Source organism: Triturus cristatus, chromosome 8 (assembly GCF_964204655.1).
Source record: "Triturus cristatus chromosome 8, aTriCri1.1, whole genome shotgun sequence".
NCBI classification, from domain to species: domain Eukaryota; kingdom Metazoa; phylum Chordata; class Amphibia; order Caudata; family Salamandridae; genus Triturus; species Triturus cristatus.
The window spans coordinates 975,022,322-975,044,849 of NC_140591.1; the positions used below are offsets into that span (position 1 = coordinate 975,022,322).

At 41.1% G+C, this 22,528-nt stretch overlaps 1 protein-coding gene across 1 annotated transcript in view; it reads right to left on the reverse strand.

Annotated features, from left to right (window-relative positions):
* The window catches only part of LAMP1 (lysosome associated membrane protein 1), a 289,289-nt gene extending 267,029 nt beyond the window's left edge, over positions 1-22,260 (reverse strand). Inside the window, exon 1 of the mRNA XM_085622500.1 lies at positions 21,926-22,260. Within this exon, the coding sequence (XP_085478626.1) occupies positions 21,926-22,187 (262 nt within the window). The 5' untranslated portion in view covers positions 22,188-22,260. The remainder of the gene's footprint in view (positions 1-21,925) is intronic.
* Positions 22,261-22,528: the final 268 nt, after the last annotated feature.

Sequence of the window (22,528 nt, forward strand, 5' to 3'; positions counted from 1 at the left end):
TACTATAAAAACTTTATCAAGAGTTACACATCATAAACTGCAAATACTCCAGTGTCAAAAATACAGTTTCTCTAAAATACTGAGGAGTACTATAAAAATAGGCCATGCCAGCTGAAGGAGACCTCCATACTTTTGCAGCTAAGTCAGTCAAAGAATAAACAGTACATTGTGCTCACAAGAGTCTTATTTTTAACCTGCTGATGAGTAACACAAACTATTGCTTTACTTGGCAGAGAGAAGCAGAGTTGATTCCAGATTATGCAAACGGGATGAAACTTAGCCAGCAATACAGAAACCAAGGGTAGCACACAAACCGGATATTCCACTAGAGATCCATGCAAGAACTTTAAACATAACAGGCGTTTGCTTGAGAACGGCATACTTGCACCAACAGCGCAAGCCTTACAAACTAAGGGGAGGAGGGGTTGGAGGGCCTGAAAGCCCTCTGTGTGTGAGCACAGAGTCATGAAGGGATATAAGAGAATTGTTACAGGGCGCTAAACAGGGCTCAGGATACTGCAGGTATTTCAGAAAACTAAGGCTCAAATAGTTGATTTACAGTTAAAGAATTATTTTCCATGAAGAGCAGCGTTACATTTAAGAAAATGTAATTCAGTGACACAAGATGCCAATTGTAACGCCCATAGTAGGTTTCCACCAACATACAGAAGTAGCTACTGTCGACTACAGTCTACATATGACCAAGAAAGAATAAATAAGATCATGAAATGTAGCCAGAAACTGGGTAATTCAAGAAAGACTGGTGTTCTTGGACAGAATGCATATTTAGGAGGTAGGCTTGTCAAAGTGAACTCTGGCACCCTCTGCTTAAATGCCACCTAGGACTGCGTCCACCCACTTGCCATCACACAAAAAGGAGCACAGTATACAATTGAGGAATTTCTAAAACATTAAAAACAAGACTTGCATTAGGACAACCATTCAAAAATTCTTAAGGTATTTCCCAGACTCCAAATTGACATTAGGATGCATAATGCAGTTGAAGAAAGTGTTCAGACCAGGTCAGGAGCTCCGTCTTCAACCCATGTGATTTGATCCATTCAACTCGGAGTTATAACAAAGTTCCAGAGATCGTAAGGTAATATTCGAACACTAGTAACCTGGAAAGAAATGTGTTCATTCTGTAACAGCACTTGATCTTTTAAGTATAGATGCCTACTAAAGTCTATTCCACTCCATCACCTTCTCAGAGGAAAAACGTATTTATCATTCTCACTGTAGGTGAATCCCTCATTCAAAATACACATTAGACCTGTATTTGCTAAATGTCAATTTAACAGATTAATATTTAACATATTTTACTTGCAATACCAAAGATGCCAAATTACCATAAAACGTTGAAATATCAGTATACAAGTGCAATACAGCATACGCTAGAATTAGGTACGCACTACAGAGGCAGCAAGTATCTTTCAAATACTGAACATTAGTTACGGAGGAGGCACTGAGAAATACTGAGGAAACGCTGTTTAACTACATTCTGTAAGAGGCTTGTGCAAACCAAAGAACTTGCTCCGCCTCTAGTGTAACATTCACTCTACCCTCCATTACTATACTAGCACAAGGTTGAGTACTCACATTCCACCTCCTGTAGATTTTACATTGAATTGCCCTTGAACTATTAGATAGGAAACAATAGCCCCCCAAGGAGCGTGGTGAAAACATGGGGGTTCTCTTTCAGACATGCTTCAGTCAAGTGGACGTTTAAATAGTGGAGGGAGGGGCAACAGAGGTAAAAGAAGCTAAATTATAGGCTCCTTAAAACCTCAGCTACAACAGCTGTTTTAACACCGCAGATCAAATATGGGCAATTCAATGATGAGACACCAATAAATCGATATTGCAGGATATGCAGAAAGCAGTGGCTATGAAGTGCTTCATGTAGCATCCAGTCTTGACTGTGAGCCATGGAACCTTATGAAGGGTTACCATGGTGAAGTGAGGAGTTGAGAAGGAGACGGACCAGGACGAGGAGCTTGGTCGTGAGGTGGCTGGAGTGTAAACCTTTCTTCTTAACGAACCTTAGTGTTAAACTTGTGAAGGTGGTGTACCTATTTCATTTGGCAACAACTTGCTTTGGATCGAACCTTCATCTCAAGAACTTTTCCATGTTTCACTCCAACTCAGTGACTCCGAGCGGACATCAAAAATATGGAAAAATAATCTTTAACCTGGACTGAGGTTGCAGCGACATCAATCAAGATAACCCTCCAAACATCAAGGTAACCGACCTTGCTATTTTCCTCAGTTTTACTTTTGAAAGTGGCCGTTACTTTCTCATGCTACCTCCAAGGCCCTCCGCATGATACCATTTGTCTCGTTCTCAGAAGGGGAATACATTTGTGACTTCTTCAGGAGTAAACAAGCTAACAGGCTACAGAAATTCGCCTCACTGTTTGTTGCCGTGGCAACCAATTTACTCGTCACGAGGTGACGACGTACGTATCATTAAACAAGCCGATCTACCAATAAAACAGACCTCACAGTTACTTACGTTACCGTTGATGGCCATCTTAATGAATTGGCAAGATTCTCATTCACTTCTATGCTTCCAGTGTAGAAAAAGCAATGTGTGTCAAGAGTCATCACCACACAACGCTATCCACTTTCCCGACAACTCTACTTGTACTCGGTGACCGGCACACCATCTTCCAAACAAAGGAGAAGATTTCTCTTCATTTTCATTCTCTTTTCCAAGTTTGATCATATACTCAGGCTTGTATGCGGTGACAGGCACACCTTTCATATCATTATTCACCAGGTGACTGCTTCTTGTACTGTTTTTCCTCGGTCTCTTTAAAATACTTCTTTTAAAGGCAGTGTTACAAGATTAGTCATTAATTAACGTGGAACAATTTCACAACACAGCATCATGCAAAAGGTTCCTGCACCACAGTTTTTTCTTATTAACTCTGGTGGTCCACCCATCCCTTGGAAGAAATAGAAGAATATTTTTGAAAATTATGCCAGGGTGTGTGGTACCTCCTTAAGTGTAGCACGCAAGGTGTCACTACTGTTGCATTGTCTGGGTTCTGAGGGCCAAGAAGTACTTCAGCATCTGTCTGAACTCACGGGAGACTTAAGCAATAATTTAAATGAATATGAAATATGTATTAAAAAAGTTAGACTTATATTACCTCCCAAAGGTATTAAGAGCAATAGAAAGATGTCAGTTTGGTAAACACATGCAGAGATCTGGAGAATCTGTAGAGGAATAGGTTTCTGTGTTAAGAAAAATTGCCTCTTTTAGTTTTGGTGCTGCTAGTGAAGAGAGACTATGTGATCAATTTGTTAATTATGTTAGGGTGCTGTGTAGAAAAAGCCAGAGAACACTTTTGGCAAAAAGATGATCCCACACTCTTGTAGGTGGTAACCATTGCCAAAAGGTTTGAACACAGCCAAGCATGTGTTTGGGTTATAAAGAAAGGAACTCCTAATGGAAAAGATGATATGGTGCAACCTGTGTCAGTAGAAAAGAAACAATATGGCGATGGTCTTAAGGCAGGCTTATATAGAAGCAAGTAGGAACAGAAGGTAAGACTAATTAAGGGAAGTGCTACAGGTGTGGTGAATCTGGTCATTATGCAAACTGTCAAGAGTGTATTGGGTGGAAAGCAACCAGCAAGAAATGTGGTAGGAAAGGACATGTTTCAAAGTGTTGTAGAAGTGGTAGTAACAAGAATAATCCAGAGGAAAACAAAATTCCAGAAGTTACATGTGAGGGTGAGTCTTCGGATGAAGAGACAATAGTTCAAGTGCGAGATGGTACAGGTGGTCCATGGGTAACAGTACAAATTAAAAGGTGCCTCTGTATCTATGCTGTTTGACTCAGGTACAAAACAATCATTCATTCCCAAGATCTTTGACAAATGTTTATCAGGAAAGGTCAAATTGTTTAAGCTCGATATTTATCCCAAGGATTATGGAGGCCAACCATTAAAATGGATTGGTTACTTCACTGGTTCCTTGCACTTTAAGGATAGACTAACTGTAGGGAAAATGTCTATCTGTAAACGTGGTGATTCTCTAGTAAGTTGGAATCATTAGAGAGATCTGGGTGTTTAGCTTGACCCGAATGAGAATCCTGCCGTCAGGTTGAGACATGTTGACAGGGTGATCTAGGTTGAATATATCAAGTCAAGCTTTGAAAAATAGTTCCCTGGAGTTTGAGACTAAACTGGGATGTTTAAAAGATTATGTGCACAAAATTAATGTGAAAAAGGGTTCCATACCAGTGGTGAGTAAGATGAGGGGGGGTTCCCTTGCACGTAAAAGGCAAAGTGAAGAATGAGTTAGACAAATTAAAAGAAAAATGGCATAGTTACAGAAGTTGAGGGCACTGAATGGCTTGCTCGTTTAGTTATGGCAAGCAAGGCTAATGGGGCGGCTCGCCTCTGTGTAGACTTGCATGAGTTAAACAAGAATGTAATTGCAGAGCACTATCCTTTGCCAAATATCAATGAGAGGTTTTCTATGTTAAAAGGGGCAAAGTGTTTGTCTACTGTTGATCTACAACAGCCTACCACCAGGTCAAGTTGCATCAGGACTCACAAGACTTGACAGCCTTTGTTACACCATTCAGAACCTTACGTTTTTGCGCATGCCTTTTGGCTTAATTTCAAAGTGCGATGGAGAGGATTTTGAAAGGAATTTCAGGGACCAAGTTATAGCAAGAGGATGTATTAATGTATGGTGAAAATGAGGTACAACATGATAAACATGTACGTGAAGTTCTACAACGTTTCAGAGACTGTGGGTGGACATTAAAAGCAGAAAAGTGCAAGTTTAATCTTTATCAAATTGATTATTTGGGTTATATTATAACCAAAGACGGAATCAAACCCAAATGTGAACTAGTTGAAACCATCACTAATTTAGCCACTCCCACTTCAAAAGAAGAATTAGTCAAGTTTTGGGGATGACTGAATATTACAACAAGTTTATTAGGAACATTACAGAAGAAACAAACGTGAGGTTATTGTTGAAAAAGGGTATTCAGTTTGTGTGGAATTATCCATGTGAGAAAGAGTTCAAAATGGCGAAGAGGTTATTAGTAAATGCTTTCAGTTTACAAAGTTTTGAGCCTGGATAGGAGTCTATTATGTCTGATGCTACCTCCAAAAGGTTTGGGAGCAGTTCTTCAGTTGCACAATGGTATGGAAAGGTCTATTTTATTCATCTCTAAGAGCTTGAGCGTCACTGAGCTTAATAACTCAGTCATTGAGAAAGAAGCGTTGGCTGTGTTTTGGGTGGTGAATAAAATTAAAGAAATGTGTGGGGAGCAAGCTTCTAGTAAAAACTGATCATGAGCGTCTGAGATTTGAGAAAAAAGGGTTTAGATGCAGTTTCCGCTAGAATTAGACAGCGGGTCATTGCACTGCAGGACTGACTTTAAAGTTGAATACGTTCCTGGAGCAAAGAATTGTATTGCAGATTGTTGTTTTTGCTTAGTTGGGGTTAATGAAAAAAGTGTGGTTGATGACAAATGTGGTGGAGAGGAGGAATTTGAGGTGTGTGCAGTTGGTGACAGTAAGATTAAGGAAGAAGTGTGGCAGGCAGAACTTCCCAAAGATGAAATTTTGCAAAAGTCATTCAGAGTTAGAAAATGGTGGATCAGCGTTGACAAGAAGCAGCCTGATTTCCAATCTTTGAGGGTAAAAGAGGAGTTGTCTGTGCAAGGTGGGCTGGATGGATTCCTACATCTTTCTTATGGGGAAAAACGTATTTCATGTACTCATAGTAATGCGGGAGGTGGTGGTTCGTGGGGCAAAAACAAAATGCTGGGGGAGGGTGGAGGGGTCCGTGTGCCCCCTCCTTTAATTCTTACATATGTGCACATGCCACTGGGACCTGTCCCACAAGGGGGCTTTTACAAAACTAGCGCGCGTTTCTTCTGCTTTTTTAAAGATTTTGAACGGAGTCACGGATTCTGCGAAAATATTTTTTTTTAAAGTGTTTTATGCCCTGGCAGGGGTCCAACCGCATACAATGGGGTGGGGGGGGGGGGGGGGGGGGGGGAGCACACCAATCCTGCATAATGGTGAAAAAAATCCTATATTTCAAATTGCAAAAGTTCGGGTACGGCAGATACGTTTTGGCAACAGCCGACCATAGAGCCTCAGTGTGGTGTTATTTAAAGGGGCAATCCTCTACAACCAACAATTTTAAAAACAACTAGATCGAACAGTAAAACATATTTAGTTTCCATTTATTTCTGCCATTGATAAGATCCATTCATTTTTTTCAATTAGAGGATTTACAGGAAACAATGATATAATATCAGGTACAGGATACCTCAGGTAAGGATAATGTTACTTACCTAGTAAGCATCTGTTATGGGCATGTAGAGCTGTAGATTCACATGCTCTACATACTCCTGTAATCTAGCATTGGGTACGGATGTTTGAAAGTTGTTTTTCTTCGAATACGTTTTTCCAGTCACGAGGTAGGGGACTGATCCTTTTGGTGACTGCGCGCAAGGGCATCAACTCCATTGTGAGATTGTTTTTCCGCAGAGGGTGAGAATGGAGTTAGTAAAGGAAAAATAGAGATGACCATGCGTATGTATACAAGATAAGAAGGAACTGCAACAGGTATAGGTACCCGGGAAGGCAGGTGGGCGCATGTGAATCTACAGCTCTACATGCCAAGAACAGATGCTTACTGGGTAAGTAACATTATCCGTTCGAGGCAAATGAGGTGTAGATCACGTGCTTTGCATAGACTATACAGCAGTATTCTCCAAAAGCTGGTGGCTAACCTGTAGCTGCTGCAGCTGTCTGAAACAGTGTTCCAAGTACTGCTTGGCCTATATTAGCTTGCTACTTTGCTAATACATCTACACAATAGAGTTTGGTGAATGTGTGTGGTGTAGACCAAGTTGCAGCTTTATCAATGTCAGCTATGGTAATGTTTCTTAAGAAAGCCATAGTAGCCACTATTTTGCAAGTGGAATGCGCTCCAGGGGGAATTGTTAAAGTGCCCTTTGCTTTCGTATAACATGTTTGAATACATTTAACAATCCGTCTAGCAATACCCGATTTGGATATAGGATTGCCTTTCTGAGGGAGAGCAAAAGCAACAAAAAGTTGTTTTGTCTTACGAAATGGTTTTGTTCTTTCTATGTAATATAACAAAGCTCTTCTAACATCTAAAGTGTGTAGAGCACGTTCTTCCACAGAATCCGGTGGGGGGAAAAAACTCAACTGATTGATGTGAAAGGCAGATACTTCTTTAGGTAGATACTACTTTAGGTAGAAATGTAGGGTTTGTATGAAGAACCACTGTCTTTATGAAGCTGGAAAAAAAAGGTTCTTCTGTGGTTAGTTTCTATAGCTCATCTACTCTCCTCAGCGAAGTAATTGCAGTTCACATTTGTGCATTGGTTCAAAAGGTGGACCCATTAATTGGGTAAGGACTATGTTAAGATTCCATACTGGAGCAGGTGGAAGTCTTGTTGGTATAAGTCTTTTTAGTCCTTCCATAAATGCTTTGATAACTGGTACACTAAACAGAGACAAGTGCTGTCTGTTTTGAAGGTACGCAGCTATTGCAGCAAGATGTAAGCGGATGGATGTGTAAGCTAATTCGGACCGCTGCAAATGTAATAACAGATGATATTTTGTATGAAAGCATCCAAAGGATTGATAGTCATTATTGCAATAGATAATAAATAGTTTCCATTTAGCTGCATAACAAGCTCTTGTAGTAGGCCTTCTGGCCCCTCTGATCATGTTCATACTGTCTGGAGGAAGATTGAGATATCCAAACACTATGACTTCATGAGCCAGATCTCCAAGTTGAGTTCCTTGGGATTTGCGTGCCTGATTTCTCCATGGCTGTGGGAGGAGACTGGATGAGAGACTATTGATAACACCAACAGGGTAGTGAACTTAGATTGACAGGCCCCTGTGGGAGCTATGAGGATTAGTGTGAGGGATGTTTACCAGAGTTTCCAAACCACTGATGGAATGAGTGGCAGAGGAGGAAAAGCGTATGCAAATATGCCTGACCAGTTCATCCATAGTGCATTGCCTTTGGAGAGGATACCTGGAGGTGAAGCTTAGGCGATTTGTGTGGCAAAAAGATCTATTTGAGGAAAACCCCAACTTTGAAAGTATGAGAGGGGAACTTGAGGGTGAAGTTCCCACTCATGGATTTGCTGCCTCTGTCTGGTAAGAAGGTTGGCAATTTGATGGTTTACTCTGGGAAGGTGTTCTGTGGTGTATGGACAATTTCTAAATAGCTTAAGCTGGGTGCGACAGTTGGAGTGTGTCCCCCTCACCCCGTTTTTCTATATAGCACATAGCTGTCATATTGGTGCGGGCTAGGACAGCTTGGTCTACAAGGTGAATTTGAAAAGCTTTGAATGCTAGAAACACAAACCGCTCTATTATTTATGTGGAGAGCCTTTTGGTTTTGACTCTACAAGCCTTGAATTATGCGATTCCGGAGAGGAGCTCCCAAACCAGCGAGCGACGTGTCGTTTAGTATCGTCTGTGGAACAGGGTTTATGAAGGGCCGCCCTTTTGATAAAATGTGTCAGGTCCACCACGGCAGAGTGATGGGTGCGGCAGTTTAACAACACTAGATCGGTCAAATGACCCTGAGACTGGTTTCACTGACTTGCTAAGCATTCCTGGAGGGGACGCATATGAAGCCTTGCATGGGGTACAATCATGATGCAAGAAGCCCTCGTTCCCAGCAGTTGCATATGCACTAGAGCTGGTAGTGAGTGGGTGGGCTTAAACTGAGCAACTAGAGCCTGAATATTGCGAAATCTGGCTACATTCGGAAATCCAGAGTTTAGAGTATCTGAAGTGGCTCCTAGATCGGTTTGTGTGTTGGAAGTTCGGAGATGAGACTAACACATGGTGCGGTAACTGTATTGTTATGCGAGTGTGCTGGAGACATTTTATGCAAGTGCTGGCTTTGATGAGCCAGTCGGCCAAGTACGAGAAGACATGAATGTGTTGTCTTTGCAGATGAGACTACTGGCAGGCATTTGGTAAATACTCTGGGAGCAGTGGTGACTCCGAATGGGAGCACTTTGAACTGGTAATGCTGCCCGCTACCACAAATGAGATATATTTGCGATGAGCGGGATGTACTGGAATGTGGAAATATGCGTCTTAAGTCTAGACTAGACAAAGTCGCCTTGTTGTAGAAGTGGGAGCACTTGTTGAAGTGTCACCATGTGAAAATGATCAGATTGTATGTAGGGATTTAACTGGGAGGTATAAAATGGGTCTGAGAGAGCCGTCCTTTTTGGGTATTAGAAAGTACGGGGAGTATACGCCGGACCCAGGATACTGTAGCGATACAGGCTCTATGGCTATCTTTAAAAGGAGAGACTCTACCTCCTGTTTGAGAAGGTATGATCCAGTGACATTTTGTGTGAACACGGGGGAATGTTTGGAGGATTGTTGGTAAGCTCAAGGCAATAACCAGATCGGATAATTCCTAGCACCCATTTGTCTGTAGTCATTGATTGCCAGACAGAGAGGAATTGTGAAAGGACATCCAACAGGTGTTGAATGATCAGTCGGAATTATAGGTAAGTCACTGTTATTTGAGGGGGTGGAGCGTGTTGTGGAACATCTACCCTTGCCATTGCTGCCTCTGCAGCCACCTCTAAAGAAACTTTTTGAAGAAGGTCGATTGTTGCCTTTGTATGCTGTAGAGGCAGTGTCTGAAGAGATTTTTGGACACGCCACGATAGAAAGTGCGCCAAAAGGAACCACAGTTGAAAGGGGACTACAGGGCTCCCATAGATTTTGCCACACCTGTATCCTTCATTTTTTACTAAGGACGTATCTGCTACAGGACCAAAGAAATGTTGTTTGTCGAATTGTGCATTAAGAATGGAAGCCTGAACTTCGGGTTTAAAACCTGAAATCCTTAACCATGCGGGTCTTCTTAGTAACAAACTGGTATGGATGGCTCTAGCTGCAGTGTCAGCTGCATCTAATGCACACCTAATCGAAGAATTAGAGATGAGCATCCCTTCTTGCACCAAGTTTTGGGCTTTGGTTTTATACTCATCTGGCAAAAATGGCAGCAAATGTTTCATTCCCTCCCAATGCGCTCTACCGTACCTGGCTAAAAAGGCCTGGGTATTAGCAATACGTTAGTAATTTGCATCTTTGGAGGCTACAAGCTTAGACTGTCTGGAGGTGGAGCATCCCCTGACGTGTGTGAATTGGCCCGTTTACAGGCATCAAACACCACTAAAGAGTCTAAAGGTAACTGACTTTAATGAAAGCTGGATCGGATGGTGCAGGTTTATATTTTTTGTCTATATATGGGTTGAGAATGCATGCACGAACCGGGTCATTAAATATGTCGTCCACATGTCTTAACATGCCTTTGAGAATAGGGAGTGTGTGGGTGGTTCCTTGAGGACTACTAAGGGTTTCAAAGAGTAAATCCTCCTCTAGGGACTCCTTATGCAATTGTACCCCATGATATTCAGCAGCTCTATATAGCCTATATTATTATCTGGTGGAGAAGGCTTGGTAGGATAAATGTCATGATCATTATCGGTGGAAGAATCCGCATTATAATACTTCCAGGGGTCAGCAGGTGAAGGATCATTGCCCCCATCTTCCTGATCATCAGGTGTTTGTGGCGAAAATGCAGGAGTAATTATTAAATGCTGCGTTTGTGGGGGGATGGAGGAGGAGATGGGTTAGTACCAACATGTTTTTTTAAAGTAATGTGATAAGTGTCCTCCGACTCAGATTTGCTTATATGTAGCAATTTGGTTGCAATATGTCCAGTTTTGGGATCAATATAAAGTTCTCTTTTTGGTCCGGTTTTGAAGGCGTCGCATCAAAAAACAGGGCTCCTGTGGTGGTTGCAAAGCATCTATATTTCGGTGCCAAAGTTTCAGTGTCCGTGTCTTTGGTGCTGAAGATTTCAAATCCGAAGACAGTTTCGGTGTCAAAGAAGTTGGGACAGAGACTGGTTTTGGCTTCGAATCCGAAGGTTTCAGCTCTGTGCCAGAGTGTGGACAACTCGATCCCAAGCCAGAAGGCTTTAACGTGTGTTTCAGAGCTGAGTCGAAAGGCAGGACGTTGGAAACTTTCAGTGCCAACCATGGCCCGAAGGCAGAGGTGAGACCGGAGCCTTTTTCCTAGTAGGACTTTAGGTCAAGGGAGGTTTGGTACTCACGATACACTAACCTTGCAAAATCTCCTCATCTAGATTGGAGCGGGATTCTGAGACGGATACAGGATACTAGTGTTCTTCCTCGCTCCTAGTGCAGCGCCAATCTCTTGTTCGGAATCTTCTCCGAAGAGGTCCGCAATGGAACCGGTGTGCTGGCTCTGCATGTCGTTAAAATCGAGCCACGCGGTTGCGGAGCGTTTTCTTCAAGCGGAAAGATTTACACGCATCACAGTCCTGTTTGTTGTGCTCTGGAAAGAAGCACAAGTTGCACACTTTGTGAGAGTCAGTGCTGGAATTTCGCATGGCACAGAGGGCAGAATTTAAACTGAGGCCGTTCCATCGATTGCGATGTGGACAGACGCGGGTGGGTCCGACAGCCTTCCACATGTTTTCCGATCGAAAAGAGTTTTTTGTAATTGACATGATACGCAGAGAAATGTGAATACCCGATCGGAAACAATACTGTTGAGGGTAAGTGGATTGCGCACCGAGGGAAACCCAAAATCAGGTTTCCAATGGGAGCGCAGCAATTCACGTCCGAACCCGATGGCAGGGAGAAAAAAAAAATATATATTAAAAAAAAAAAACACAAAATGGAGTTGACGACCATGCGCACTATTACCGAAAGGAGGAGGAGTCACCTACCTCGTGACTGGAAAAGACTCCTTCGAAGAAAAACAACTTGCAAACATCTGGACCCAACACTAGATGGCAGGAGTATGCAAAGCATGTGATCTACAGCTCACATGCCTCGAACATTTTGGTTTTCAATTCTTCTACTCCATTCTGGATACATTACTCCTAGGTTCAGTCTTCCATTTCATAGTTTTAACAGATATTCTTATATTATTGAACATACCTTATTTTTGACATTATATGACATGCTGATCTACTGATTATATTACCACTTCAGGGAACTGATAAGTCACTCCAATAGGGCAAGGGGTATACCTCTATATTTTGCCTATTCCCAGAGTTTCCTGTGTTTGACCTTTATGGATTGACTGATTGACATTGTCACTCCAGGATGCATCCAGGGTTGTTAATTTTTCATCGAAATTTTTACTAAATTTTTTTTGAAGACATCGTTTTTGTTTGACGATTTTTTTACTTTTTTCTCGTTCTCGGACTTTCCACTTACCTTATATGGACTTATAGTTCATGCCCTTGGTTCCGTTCTATATCACTTGAACTCTGCGTTCTTGATAAGTGTATCACTATTGGTTAGTGCTCCGATCATGGGGGGGGGTGTAGGATGGATTAAGCCACGCCCTATTTACAACACTAAGTTAGCAGAACCGAAATAATTGTTAGCAAGCCAGCTTGTCGTTTCTGCTGCGCTGCACACGACACTGTTATGTATTATTCATTTTAGAAATGCTGACTCGACTTTGCCTTACAGGATAACAAACTGTTGTTTCACATTCTTAAATGTGTCCTTGGTCTGTACATCATGCAAAGAACGAGTCTGGGTCACTAGAAGGTACAGAGTGTTGCGATTAGATTGATCGTACCACTTTTTAGACATATCATACATACAGCTGCCAATATCTGAAGGACAAGCGTCTTTAATATTGCAGAACAGTGGTTTTACATTCATTCGAACAGAAGAGCTGATGCATGAGAGAGCTAGCTGATCCTTTGATGTGATTCTACTAAGCTGATCTATACGGTATGGGGTCCCCCCTGTTAACCTAAGAGACCTTCTAATAGTCTAATAATAATAAATTAGATTCTAGAGAAAGGAGTGTGGCTGTATACCACTGTCATTATTAATATGATTGCTCCTTTCATTTTGTATGGTATTGTAATAATGCTTATGGTTCTGATCTGTACTGTTAGTCTGCTAGTGTTAGCCAAAGTACTGCATCTTAGGACGCGAGGTTTATAAAATAAACTCCTTAAACTTTACCGTGTCTGTATTATTATGTTGTGGACTAACAAATAGATACGAACAGGTATTTCGGATTCCCACCACTCCTGAGAAATATCCAAGTCGCTTGTTCTGGTTTGTCTATACATTGGGACCGCCTAGCTAGATCTAGGCTAACGAATGGGATACTAAGCTAGACGGATAAGGGGTTCTGGGTTCTGAGGGGAGTTTTCTGGTACACCACAATTCTCTGAGGTCCTGGTCTCCTGCGCATAGTTCTGTGCAAAAGCAGAATCCCTGCAACAATACTTAAGTCTTCCCATAACCAATACTGCCAATTGCACACTAAAGCCCATTATGTACTTTCTAGAGAATTGATTTTTTCAGTCAGGATTTTGCACACACATTTTACAGATTTGTTGAAGTAAAATCATTGAAGTTTTCTAGTAGTGGTTCTGTGCACTCACAGGCCGTCCAAACCAACTAATGATTTTGCCTGTGCAACACAAGCAAGACCTTGTTGCCTTCTGCACTACATTACTTAGGGACAGTTGGTTGGGTGTTAAAAACTCCTTTCCATGTACTTTCAATCCCTGTGTAAGTCAAACAAGTTTCTCTCGAACCGAGATCAGGGCGAGTGGCTGTTTGCAAATGGGGTGGCATCAAATACGGGAATTCTGGAACCAGGGATGAGGTTGCCTTTTTTTGTAAAGATGTGATGGAGCGAAAGGGTGTTCCACGGAGACAGGCCTGATCAAGGTGGTTTGTGAGGGTAGAAGTGATCACTAGGTTTGTTCTGGTATGTGACGAGTGCCTGTACAGCTGGAGCATTAGTCTACTAGGGCTCAACTGGCAGTAAATATTCAACCTGAGCACGAGGACGTTGGGCTCCAAACTCAGACTTAAGATGAAGTCAGCAAGCGAAATCTTTGCCTTAAAGAGGTTCTATAGTTCTGCTTAGGTTATCATAAATGGATTAGTCTAACAACTGTCTGTTCTTGAACAAAACCACATGCAGTGTACTACATAACAAATGCTCCATTGCCACAGTGCTTTCGACTCCTACTACATAAACAAGGCTGACAAAACAGCACATCCAAAAATGAAAATTCAGGCCACAAGTTTTTCACATCCATCCAAACCCAAGTTAACAACGCTCTCAATTTGCCAAACTGGGTCCATCTTCTCCATGAAGAAAAGCTGAATATTACAAGAAAGCCGATAATATTCTGTTGCAAGAAACGCAATTAAAGGTTAAAAATTCTGAGCCCCTGACTAAATACAGTTGAGAATCAGAGCTCAAATGCTCAAACGCTACTGGTGCCGTAAGTGGTGTTGAAACTCCAATAAGAAAAGGGAATAACTAGGTTATTGACCAAGAAAAGCAGAAGTAGTCTCCGGCAGATACAATTGATAAGCAATATTGGCAGTAGCTAAGTAATATGGCCAAATTAGGAAAGACCTGCATCCTCTGAAACAGTCAACACAAGAACTTGTCAGTTTACCACCCATGTAAACCCAGAAACATGGAGCATAATCTACATACGAGGGAGACTTTAGAGATATTAGTATATATGGCTACTATATAGTAAACTGTCGGTACCCAAGCTCAGATAAATATAAAATAAGTCCCGACTTGATTACCTCCTCACTTTGTCAATGTCAAAATGTATTGAGGCTGAAATTTCTCCTCAGGTCTTCTCTGACCATGCTTAAATTACAAGAAACAAAATTGGCTGAAAGGAAGAGGACAGAAATAGTTTTTGTTTGTTGTTTTTATAAAGGTTTTTTGGAAGACCAGCATGCCTCTAATCGCAAATCTGGATAAGAAACATTACTTATTACACAACTTTTTTTGTTTTTACCTAAACACTGGGTCTGCAGATGATAAAACGATATGGGAGACAGTTAAGCATATCTTACAGATATTCCGATATCAAATAGTGCTAGCAATTAGAAACAGGCAAAATCGACATTCTAGTCAGAAACAGCAGATCAAAAATACAGAAACAGCCAAACTAGAAGCAGAATCTTATAAAATAGCAAAGGTTTCTGTAATATCAAGAACTACATCAGTAAAATCTTGCCCATATACCAACTGAATAAGGGTGGGCAGAATTAAGAAATACAAAATACTAAGTGCAAAAGGTGAAGGACAGAAAAGATGAGAGAAAGAACTTAATAGGGATAGTTAGCATCCCATCATTACACTCTCAAAGTGCCCAGTGTCATCATCTGGGGTACCAACCAACTTTTCTCGACAACCTCTTATAGCATAGAGGAGATATGAAAGAGTCGTATCCTCTTATCAAGTATGAATCAAGGAAAAAACTTACTGCTAAGATGCAGTGTAAATTTCTAGGAAACATTTTTTTAAAGTGTTTTTTTAAAATAGAATAAGCCAAAGACAAACAACAAGTAAATATTTCTTGCTTGTGTCTAGTCAATCGCATTCCTATCTAAAAGCTGTGTATGAAAAAAATGAAAAAGAAGGAGCAGTTGTAAATAGTTACTGCTCCCGTTTACTGGTCGACATGTTTCAGCCTTCGGGAAGACTATCCCTGGCTTTCTTCAGGACCTCATTCACAAAGCTTCCAGTAGTAGGCTTCGCAAGAAATAATGGGTTACTACTGTACCCTCAATAGCGGTCTTCGATTTCTCAATGTAAATTTTGATGTATTCAAACATATGAAAACAACAAAAAAGGTGTGTTTAAAATTTAGTTATACAATTAATCACATAGCATTATGTATCTGCACCTTTTGACACCATTTATAAAGGTATCTTGAAAACATAAAATAATGCTTACCAATACATTTTGAGGAAAAGACCTCACCTCGCTTGGCACCAGCTCAAGTCAAGAGAAAGGCCCCGCTCTGAAAAATAAACATGAGCCAATGAGAAAAATGTGCAATCGCTTATTTCAAAAAGCAGAATGCAAAAAACGCTTGGACAGGTCCTTTACTATTTCAATATTCAAAAATAGGGCCGGTCAGAAAAGCAACAAATGGCATTTGAGGACAAAAGTCTGCGGTCAGGCACAGAGGACAGTGCAACAAATCAAAATACTCCAAGGACACACCAAGAAAATGGAGAAAGAAATAGGGCCTATCTGGCTTATGATGTACAAAGAGTAGCGGCCCTAACAAACTAACGAGTCATCACTATTTAAGAGTGGGAGCTGCATCTTTTGGCAGCATGATGAAATAATTATTCGATCTCGTTTACTCATTAATTTGGGCACGGTAGTCACAGAAAAACAATAATAATGTGGTTGAAAAAGTATTTTAAATGGCACAGTAGATATTAGACAAAGTTCGAAACATGGTTTTAAGAAACATCCGTATCTCAAAAGCGCCAAAAAAATTTTTTTATAAAATACGTTCAAATCATTTAAGAAAACCACAGGGAAGTGTTGTATATCCATACCTGTCCGTCGGTACCTCCGACAGGGACTCGTGCTGGGATGGAGGTACCGGACGTGACGAATCAGCTTACATTTATACCGTTACAAATTATCAACAGCTGTAAGTAATCTGGAATCGAAAGCCGGTGGAACTTACGGCGCTTGAAACATTACGTATGTAAAAACTACAGGAGGTACCGACGGACAGGTATGGATATACAACACTTCCCTGTGATTTTCTTAAATGATTTGAACGTATTTTATTTAAAAAATTTGGCGCTTTTGAGATACGGGTGTTTCTTAAAACCATGTTTCGAACTTTGTCTTAATATCTACTGTGCCATTTAAAATACTTTTTCAACCACATTATTATTGTTTTTCTGTGACTACCGTGCCCAAATTAATGAGTAAACGAGATTGAATAATTATTTCATCATGCTGCCAAAAGATGCAGCTCCCACTCTTAAATAGTGATGACTCGTTAGTTTGTTAGGGCCGCTACTCTTTGTACATCATAAGCCAGATAGGCCCTATTTCTTTCTCCATTTTCTTGGTGTGTCCTTGGAGTATTTTGAGTTGTTGCACTGTCCTCTGTGCCTGACCGCGGACTTTTGTCCTCAAATGCCATTTGTTGCTTTTCTGACAGGCCCTATTTTTGAATATTGAAATAGTAAAGGACCTGTCCAAGCGTTTTTTGCATTCTGCTTTTTGAAATAAGCAATTGCACATTTTTCTCATTGGCTCATGTTTATTTTTCAGAGCGGGGCCTTTCTCTTGACTTGAGCTGGTGCCAAGCGAGGTGAGGTCTTTTCCTCAAAATGTATTGGTAAGCATTATTTTATGTTTTCAAGATACCTTTGTAAATGGTGTCAAAAGGTGCAGATACATAATGCTATGTGATTAATTGTATAACTAAATTTTAACCCCTTCAGCGCTGCGCGGATTCCCCCGCGGTGCTGAAGGGTTTGAGCGCGGGCGGGGCCATGACGGAACGGTTCCGTCATGAGCACAGCTCAACCGATGCTCATGACGGAATCGTTCCGTCATGAGCATGGAAGGGGTTAAACACACCTTTTTTGTTGTTTTCAGATGTTTGAATACATCAAAATTTACATTGAGAAATCAAAGACAGCTATTGAGGGTACAGTAGTAACCCATTATTTCTTGCGAAGCCTACTACTGGAAGCTTTGTGAATGAGGTCCTGAAGAAAGCCAGGGATAGTCTTCCCGAAGGCTGAAACATGTCGACCAGAAACAGGAGCAGTAACTATTTACAACTGCTCCTTCTTTTTCATACACAGCTTTTAGATAGGAATGCGATTGACTAGACAAGCAAGAAATATATACTTGTTGTTTGTCTTTGGCTTATTCTATTTTAAAAAACTTAAAAAAAAAAATCCTAGAAATTTACACTGCATCTTAGCAGTAAGATTTTTCCCCTTTTCCTTGATTCATACTTGATAAGAGGATACGACTCTTTCATATCTCCTCTATGCTATAAGAGGTTGTCAAGAAGAGTTGGTTGGTACCCCAGATGATGACACTGGGCACTTTGTGAGTGTAATGATGGGATGCTAACTATCCCTATTAAGTTCTCTCTCTCATCTTCTCTGTCCTTCACCTTTTGCACTTGGTATTTTGTATGCTTACTCAATTTTTATCTCCTGGAGCAATTGCTAAGTGGCAACTTTTTTGAATTGTATCTAGAGTTGCTTAGCTATAGACCTTAGATTTTTTCATTGTAATTAAATATTAAGAAAGGGGGATTAAAAATCCGTTAAGGTCTTTAAACATTTTCCCCCAGACCCTATTTGTAGTTTTTTTTTCAGAATTAAGAAATACCTGCTTCAAATAACAGGTAAAGAAATGTAAGGGGTGTGCATTCTACCCTCTACCAAGGCATCAGGAGGAAGACTGCCTTCCAACTGAGATTAGTAAATAATTAGCAAATACCTTGACCCCGCACCAAGAATCAAACTTCAATACAATCCACCCATCTCTTTCAAAATAGGGAAGCTTGTTATATTTCAAAGGCGATTAAAAGAGCCTCAGGAATGCGATTCACATAGACCAATTAAGGTTTTAAATTCAGGCTATAAGATTTTTATGAATATACCACCAGGCTGGCTGGAGAGCATGATAAACAATCAGATCTAACTAAAAGGACTTGATACCATTTTACAATATATATGGGACACAGTCAACATAGCAGACATACGTAGCATTTAAAGCACTTTGTGGTTCCTGGATGCTGGGAAAGCATGTGGCCAAATGAACTGGACATTCCGGCAACAGGTCCTTATTCGGATGGGTTTCCCCCAGGAGTTTGCACGTCTTTGCAATCTTGCAGTCTCAGTACGAGGGCTCACAGGCTAACTTTTTAAATAGAAGAGGAGAGGAGAGGAAAAAGCAAATTGAGGTAGAAAAGATTACCAGACAGGGATTGCCCTGGGTACCTTTCCTACATTTAATGAACCTTTATCCCAATATATGATTAACAAAGAATAAAGAAATTCCAAATATTCCATAAGCCCTCAAATAGCTTTATTCAGATGATACTGGTATGAGTCTATCTCCAAAATATAACAGTCCTAATAACACAATAGAAGCAACTGGAAAACTCCCTTGAATTTCATATTATTCGAATTACCAAAGGATATGCAGTCCAGGATTAAGGGTGACACAATTAGGCTGCAGCAGGTAAATGTTAAAGGACAGTGTCTGATGTATTTAACTGGATTATTAAATCTTATTTGGGTGGGGCAAGGAGGAGAAACTGCTTCAGAATTCCAGTCACAGCAGCATACCCCCTCTATAACCAGGCGACAATTTGGTCATAAATGATGATAACATTACCTAAGTGCCTATCACTTTTAAAGTCTTGTCTGCAATCAGGAAAAAAAATATGTTAAGAAAAACTTACCCACATAATTTTTTCCCTCATTTGGGTCGGCAAAAATCCTCAAATTTTCAAGTTTTAAAATTTGCTCTCCATTAACTGATACAGATGAGCCAATACCGGAATTTGAACTTTATCATCTTGCAACCAAACCCCAGATTTTGATTACGTTAGTGACATCCCTCAAAGCAACCCATTTTGTTTTCATTCTTTTAAATCTCAGAGTATATAGTCAGCAAGAATAGAGTATGCCGCTAGAATTGACAGCCTGAAACTCAGAAAGGAATAAGAGTTCACTCTCTTAGAGAGCTTTGCAAAGTACCCACTCCACGGAGTAGAAAGTTTAAATCACTGAAGGACCCTTGCTGCACTGAAAACAGGCAGTGACGAGCTGGAGGTGGTGGTGCGGGGATGGCCTGGGGAAATGTGATCATATAAATTGCTTTGTAAACAAAGAAGAATCAGTCCATAAAAACACATGGGATGATTATAACTAGTGGAGAGAGATTGTATGTGGTCGATGCTCTCAGGGAGGGATAAACACTGCCAGAGCCATGAAGTGCATGCCATAAACCAAAAGACAGAATAGAAGAGGGACAATGACGCCAGCAAATGACAAGTCTATGCGCTGGATACAAGCCCACTGAGTAAATACAGCATGTTGCTAATAGACAGCGCATGCTCAGTATTATTTCTTTAAAAAAAATACATTTAAAAAAAATCATCTTTAAACCAACTGTTGGAGGTGCATAAGCTTACATGATATAAGAAATCGTCAATCTTTTCATATTTCATGCTAACCAATTATAAGGTTGTTTTTGCCATAGTCAACGAAAGAGGGGATGAAATGGCGGCCTGAAGAAAGGGGGGGGGGGTAGAATTCGGTTAGGGCGAAAAAAAAAAAAAAAAAAAAAAGTACAAAAAAGTCAATACTAGTTTGCCTTCAAGCCTTTCACAAAGTCTGTGCCGATATCCTCTTGAAGCTGGTAACTGACAGCATATTTATATAGTCCAGCAGTCAATGAGCAAGGGTCAACTTCTCACTCCAGATAGGAGTTTCTTCCTTTTCATTCAGTTTCTACTTTCCAGGAAGGTGCACGACTTCCCAACAATCTAAGTGAGAGTGGTGTGAATTTGTGTATGTACAATTCGCCTCCTTATAGGACTTAACTCATGTAGATGTACCCTCCCACAGGAGTGATTTGCCTATATTATACATAAGCGTTGAAATCAGCCTGCCATGAACTTTAGGGAAATCTGCCCAAGAAGTTGAACCATAGCACCATAAGAGATCTGCATAATCTAGAAAAGAAAAGGGTGGATTTTAGCAGTTAGGACTGGACAGAAAATAAGCCCTAACACTGAAGAAGAAAAAAAAAAGCGTCAATCATTAGCTAAAACAGATAGGTAAATAACTGCCCCACACTTGCAAGTCTGATCAGTTTTGAACTTTCAAAGCCAAGTTGTATTTGTTTTGCAATTTATGGATGCCTGCGTTCATTGGTGCTTGCTGCTGGCAACGTTTGAGGTAACGGCAGAAGATAAATAACAACAACAATAGTAATTCCGCCAAGACCATAAAACAAGCCTACAAACACCCCCCCTCCCCCAAAAAAAGGAAGAGGGGACCACGTACTGACGCTGCCAGATAGCCCTATCGGCCAACCCGACTCTACTTTGGTAATCTTAAATGTTTTTGGCTCGAGAGAGCGCAAGCAGGACAGATGATCAAATAGGATAGGTGGTTAAATATGAGGCTTCTATGACCTACTCCACCAATGCACGGACTAGAACACAACCTCTCTCGGTGTCAACAGGTTAATTAACAAATTGAACTCCAGGTCTGACTATGCATTTTGTTTATGCACTCCACTTAAAATGCCTTACTGCGACGTAGGTTATTTGAGTTTGAAAAGTTCTAGATTCAGGTATAATTTAAAGGAAAGAAAAAGGAAATAATGTTTTCCTTTTTTTTTTTTTTTTTTAAATATGTAAGGATTTCTTGTGTCAGAAGAAGATGTAAATACCTACAGATCCCTGGGCAAACTTTTGTCAAAGTATCAATGGCTCAAAACCAAGTACCTATATCTCAAAGTATGTGGCCCAAAGCAACCCTTTTAGCGTGTTTCGACTTTTCCAGTTAGTTTAAAGTGAAACTGCTAATACAGCGTAATGTGGCAGCTAAAAACTTTGCAACATCATCAAAACACTTCACCACTCCATTTTTTAAAGTCAGCATTAAAGAAATGGATTGTTTATTATGAGCGCTAGGTATTTCTCACGAGGCTTACTTTGGTAAAGTAAAACAAAAAGTCTCTTTAACTGCCCAAGTAATTCACTCTATCAGCGCGCGTCAAACGGGGAAATGGAGCCAGGTCCTCTTTCGGGTTATCAGAGTCCTCGAGTCAGAAGCCATACCCACTATACCCGGAAGAAGACTATACGCAGTGGAAAACTCAGTAAGGCCCCGTTCCCAACCTCACGAAATCTACACAACGCACATTTCTTCCCCTTTTACTTCCACCCGGAAACATTAACATTTCACCTGACTCACCAAGCAACAATAACGCAAGCAGCGTCCGCCACCAGGAACCGCCCAGAGCCATGATAGTGTAGGAGCGGCGTAGAGGGTGCTGCAAGGAATAAGGAGCGCGCCAGATAGATTGCAAAGGTGTGTAAGGGGCAGTTGATGAAGACTCTGCCGCCGCGTGCTGTCTGCTGCTACCCCTGCGGGTCGAGCTGTCAAGATGGGGCAAGCACTGGGAGGGAGACCTCAGTTGTTCGGCCGCTGAGCTATACCAGCGTTGTCGAGTCATGTGAGCGTGACGTCACGGGAGGCACGTGAGAGCTGCTGACACCTTTCCCGTATAATAGAGGATGAGGGACCGTGCGCAGCTTCTTACGCGCATGTGGAAGGAGAAAGTCCGCCCTTTATTTCGATTTCCGTAATAGTTGCCTGATTCCGTGATGGATGTTGCTTCTTCTTCTTCCAATCTTCTCCGCCCCCAATTTCCATATAAGTAGGGGGATGTTTTCCTTACGCTCTTTTCCGCATTCAACTGTAGAAAAATCGAGCACAAATGTTAAATTAATCCTCTACATGCTGCGGCTTGCCCGCTGCGGCTTGCCCACTGCTCCTCACTCGGCAAAGATTCTC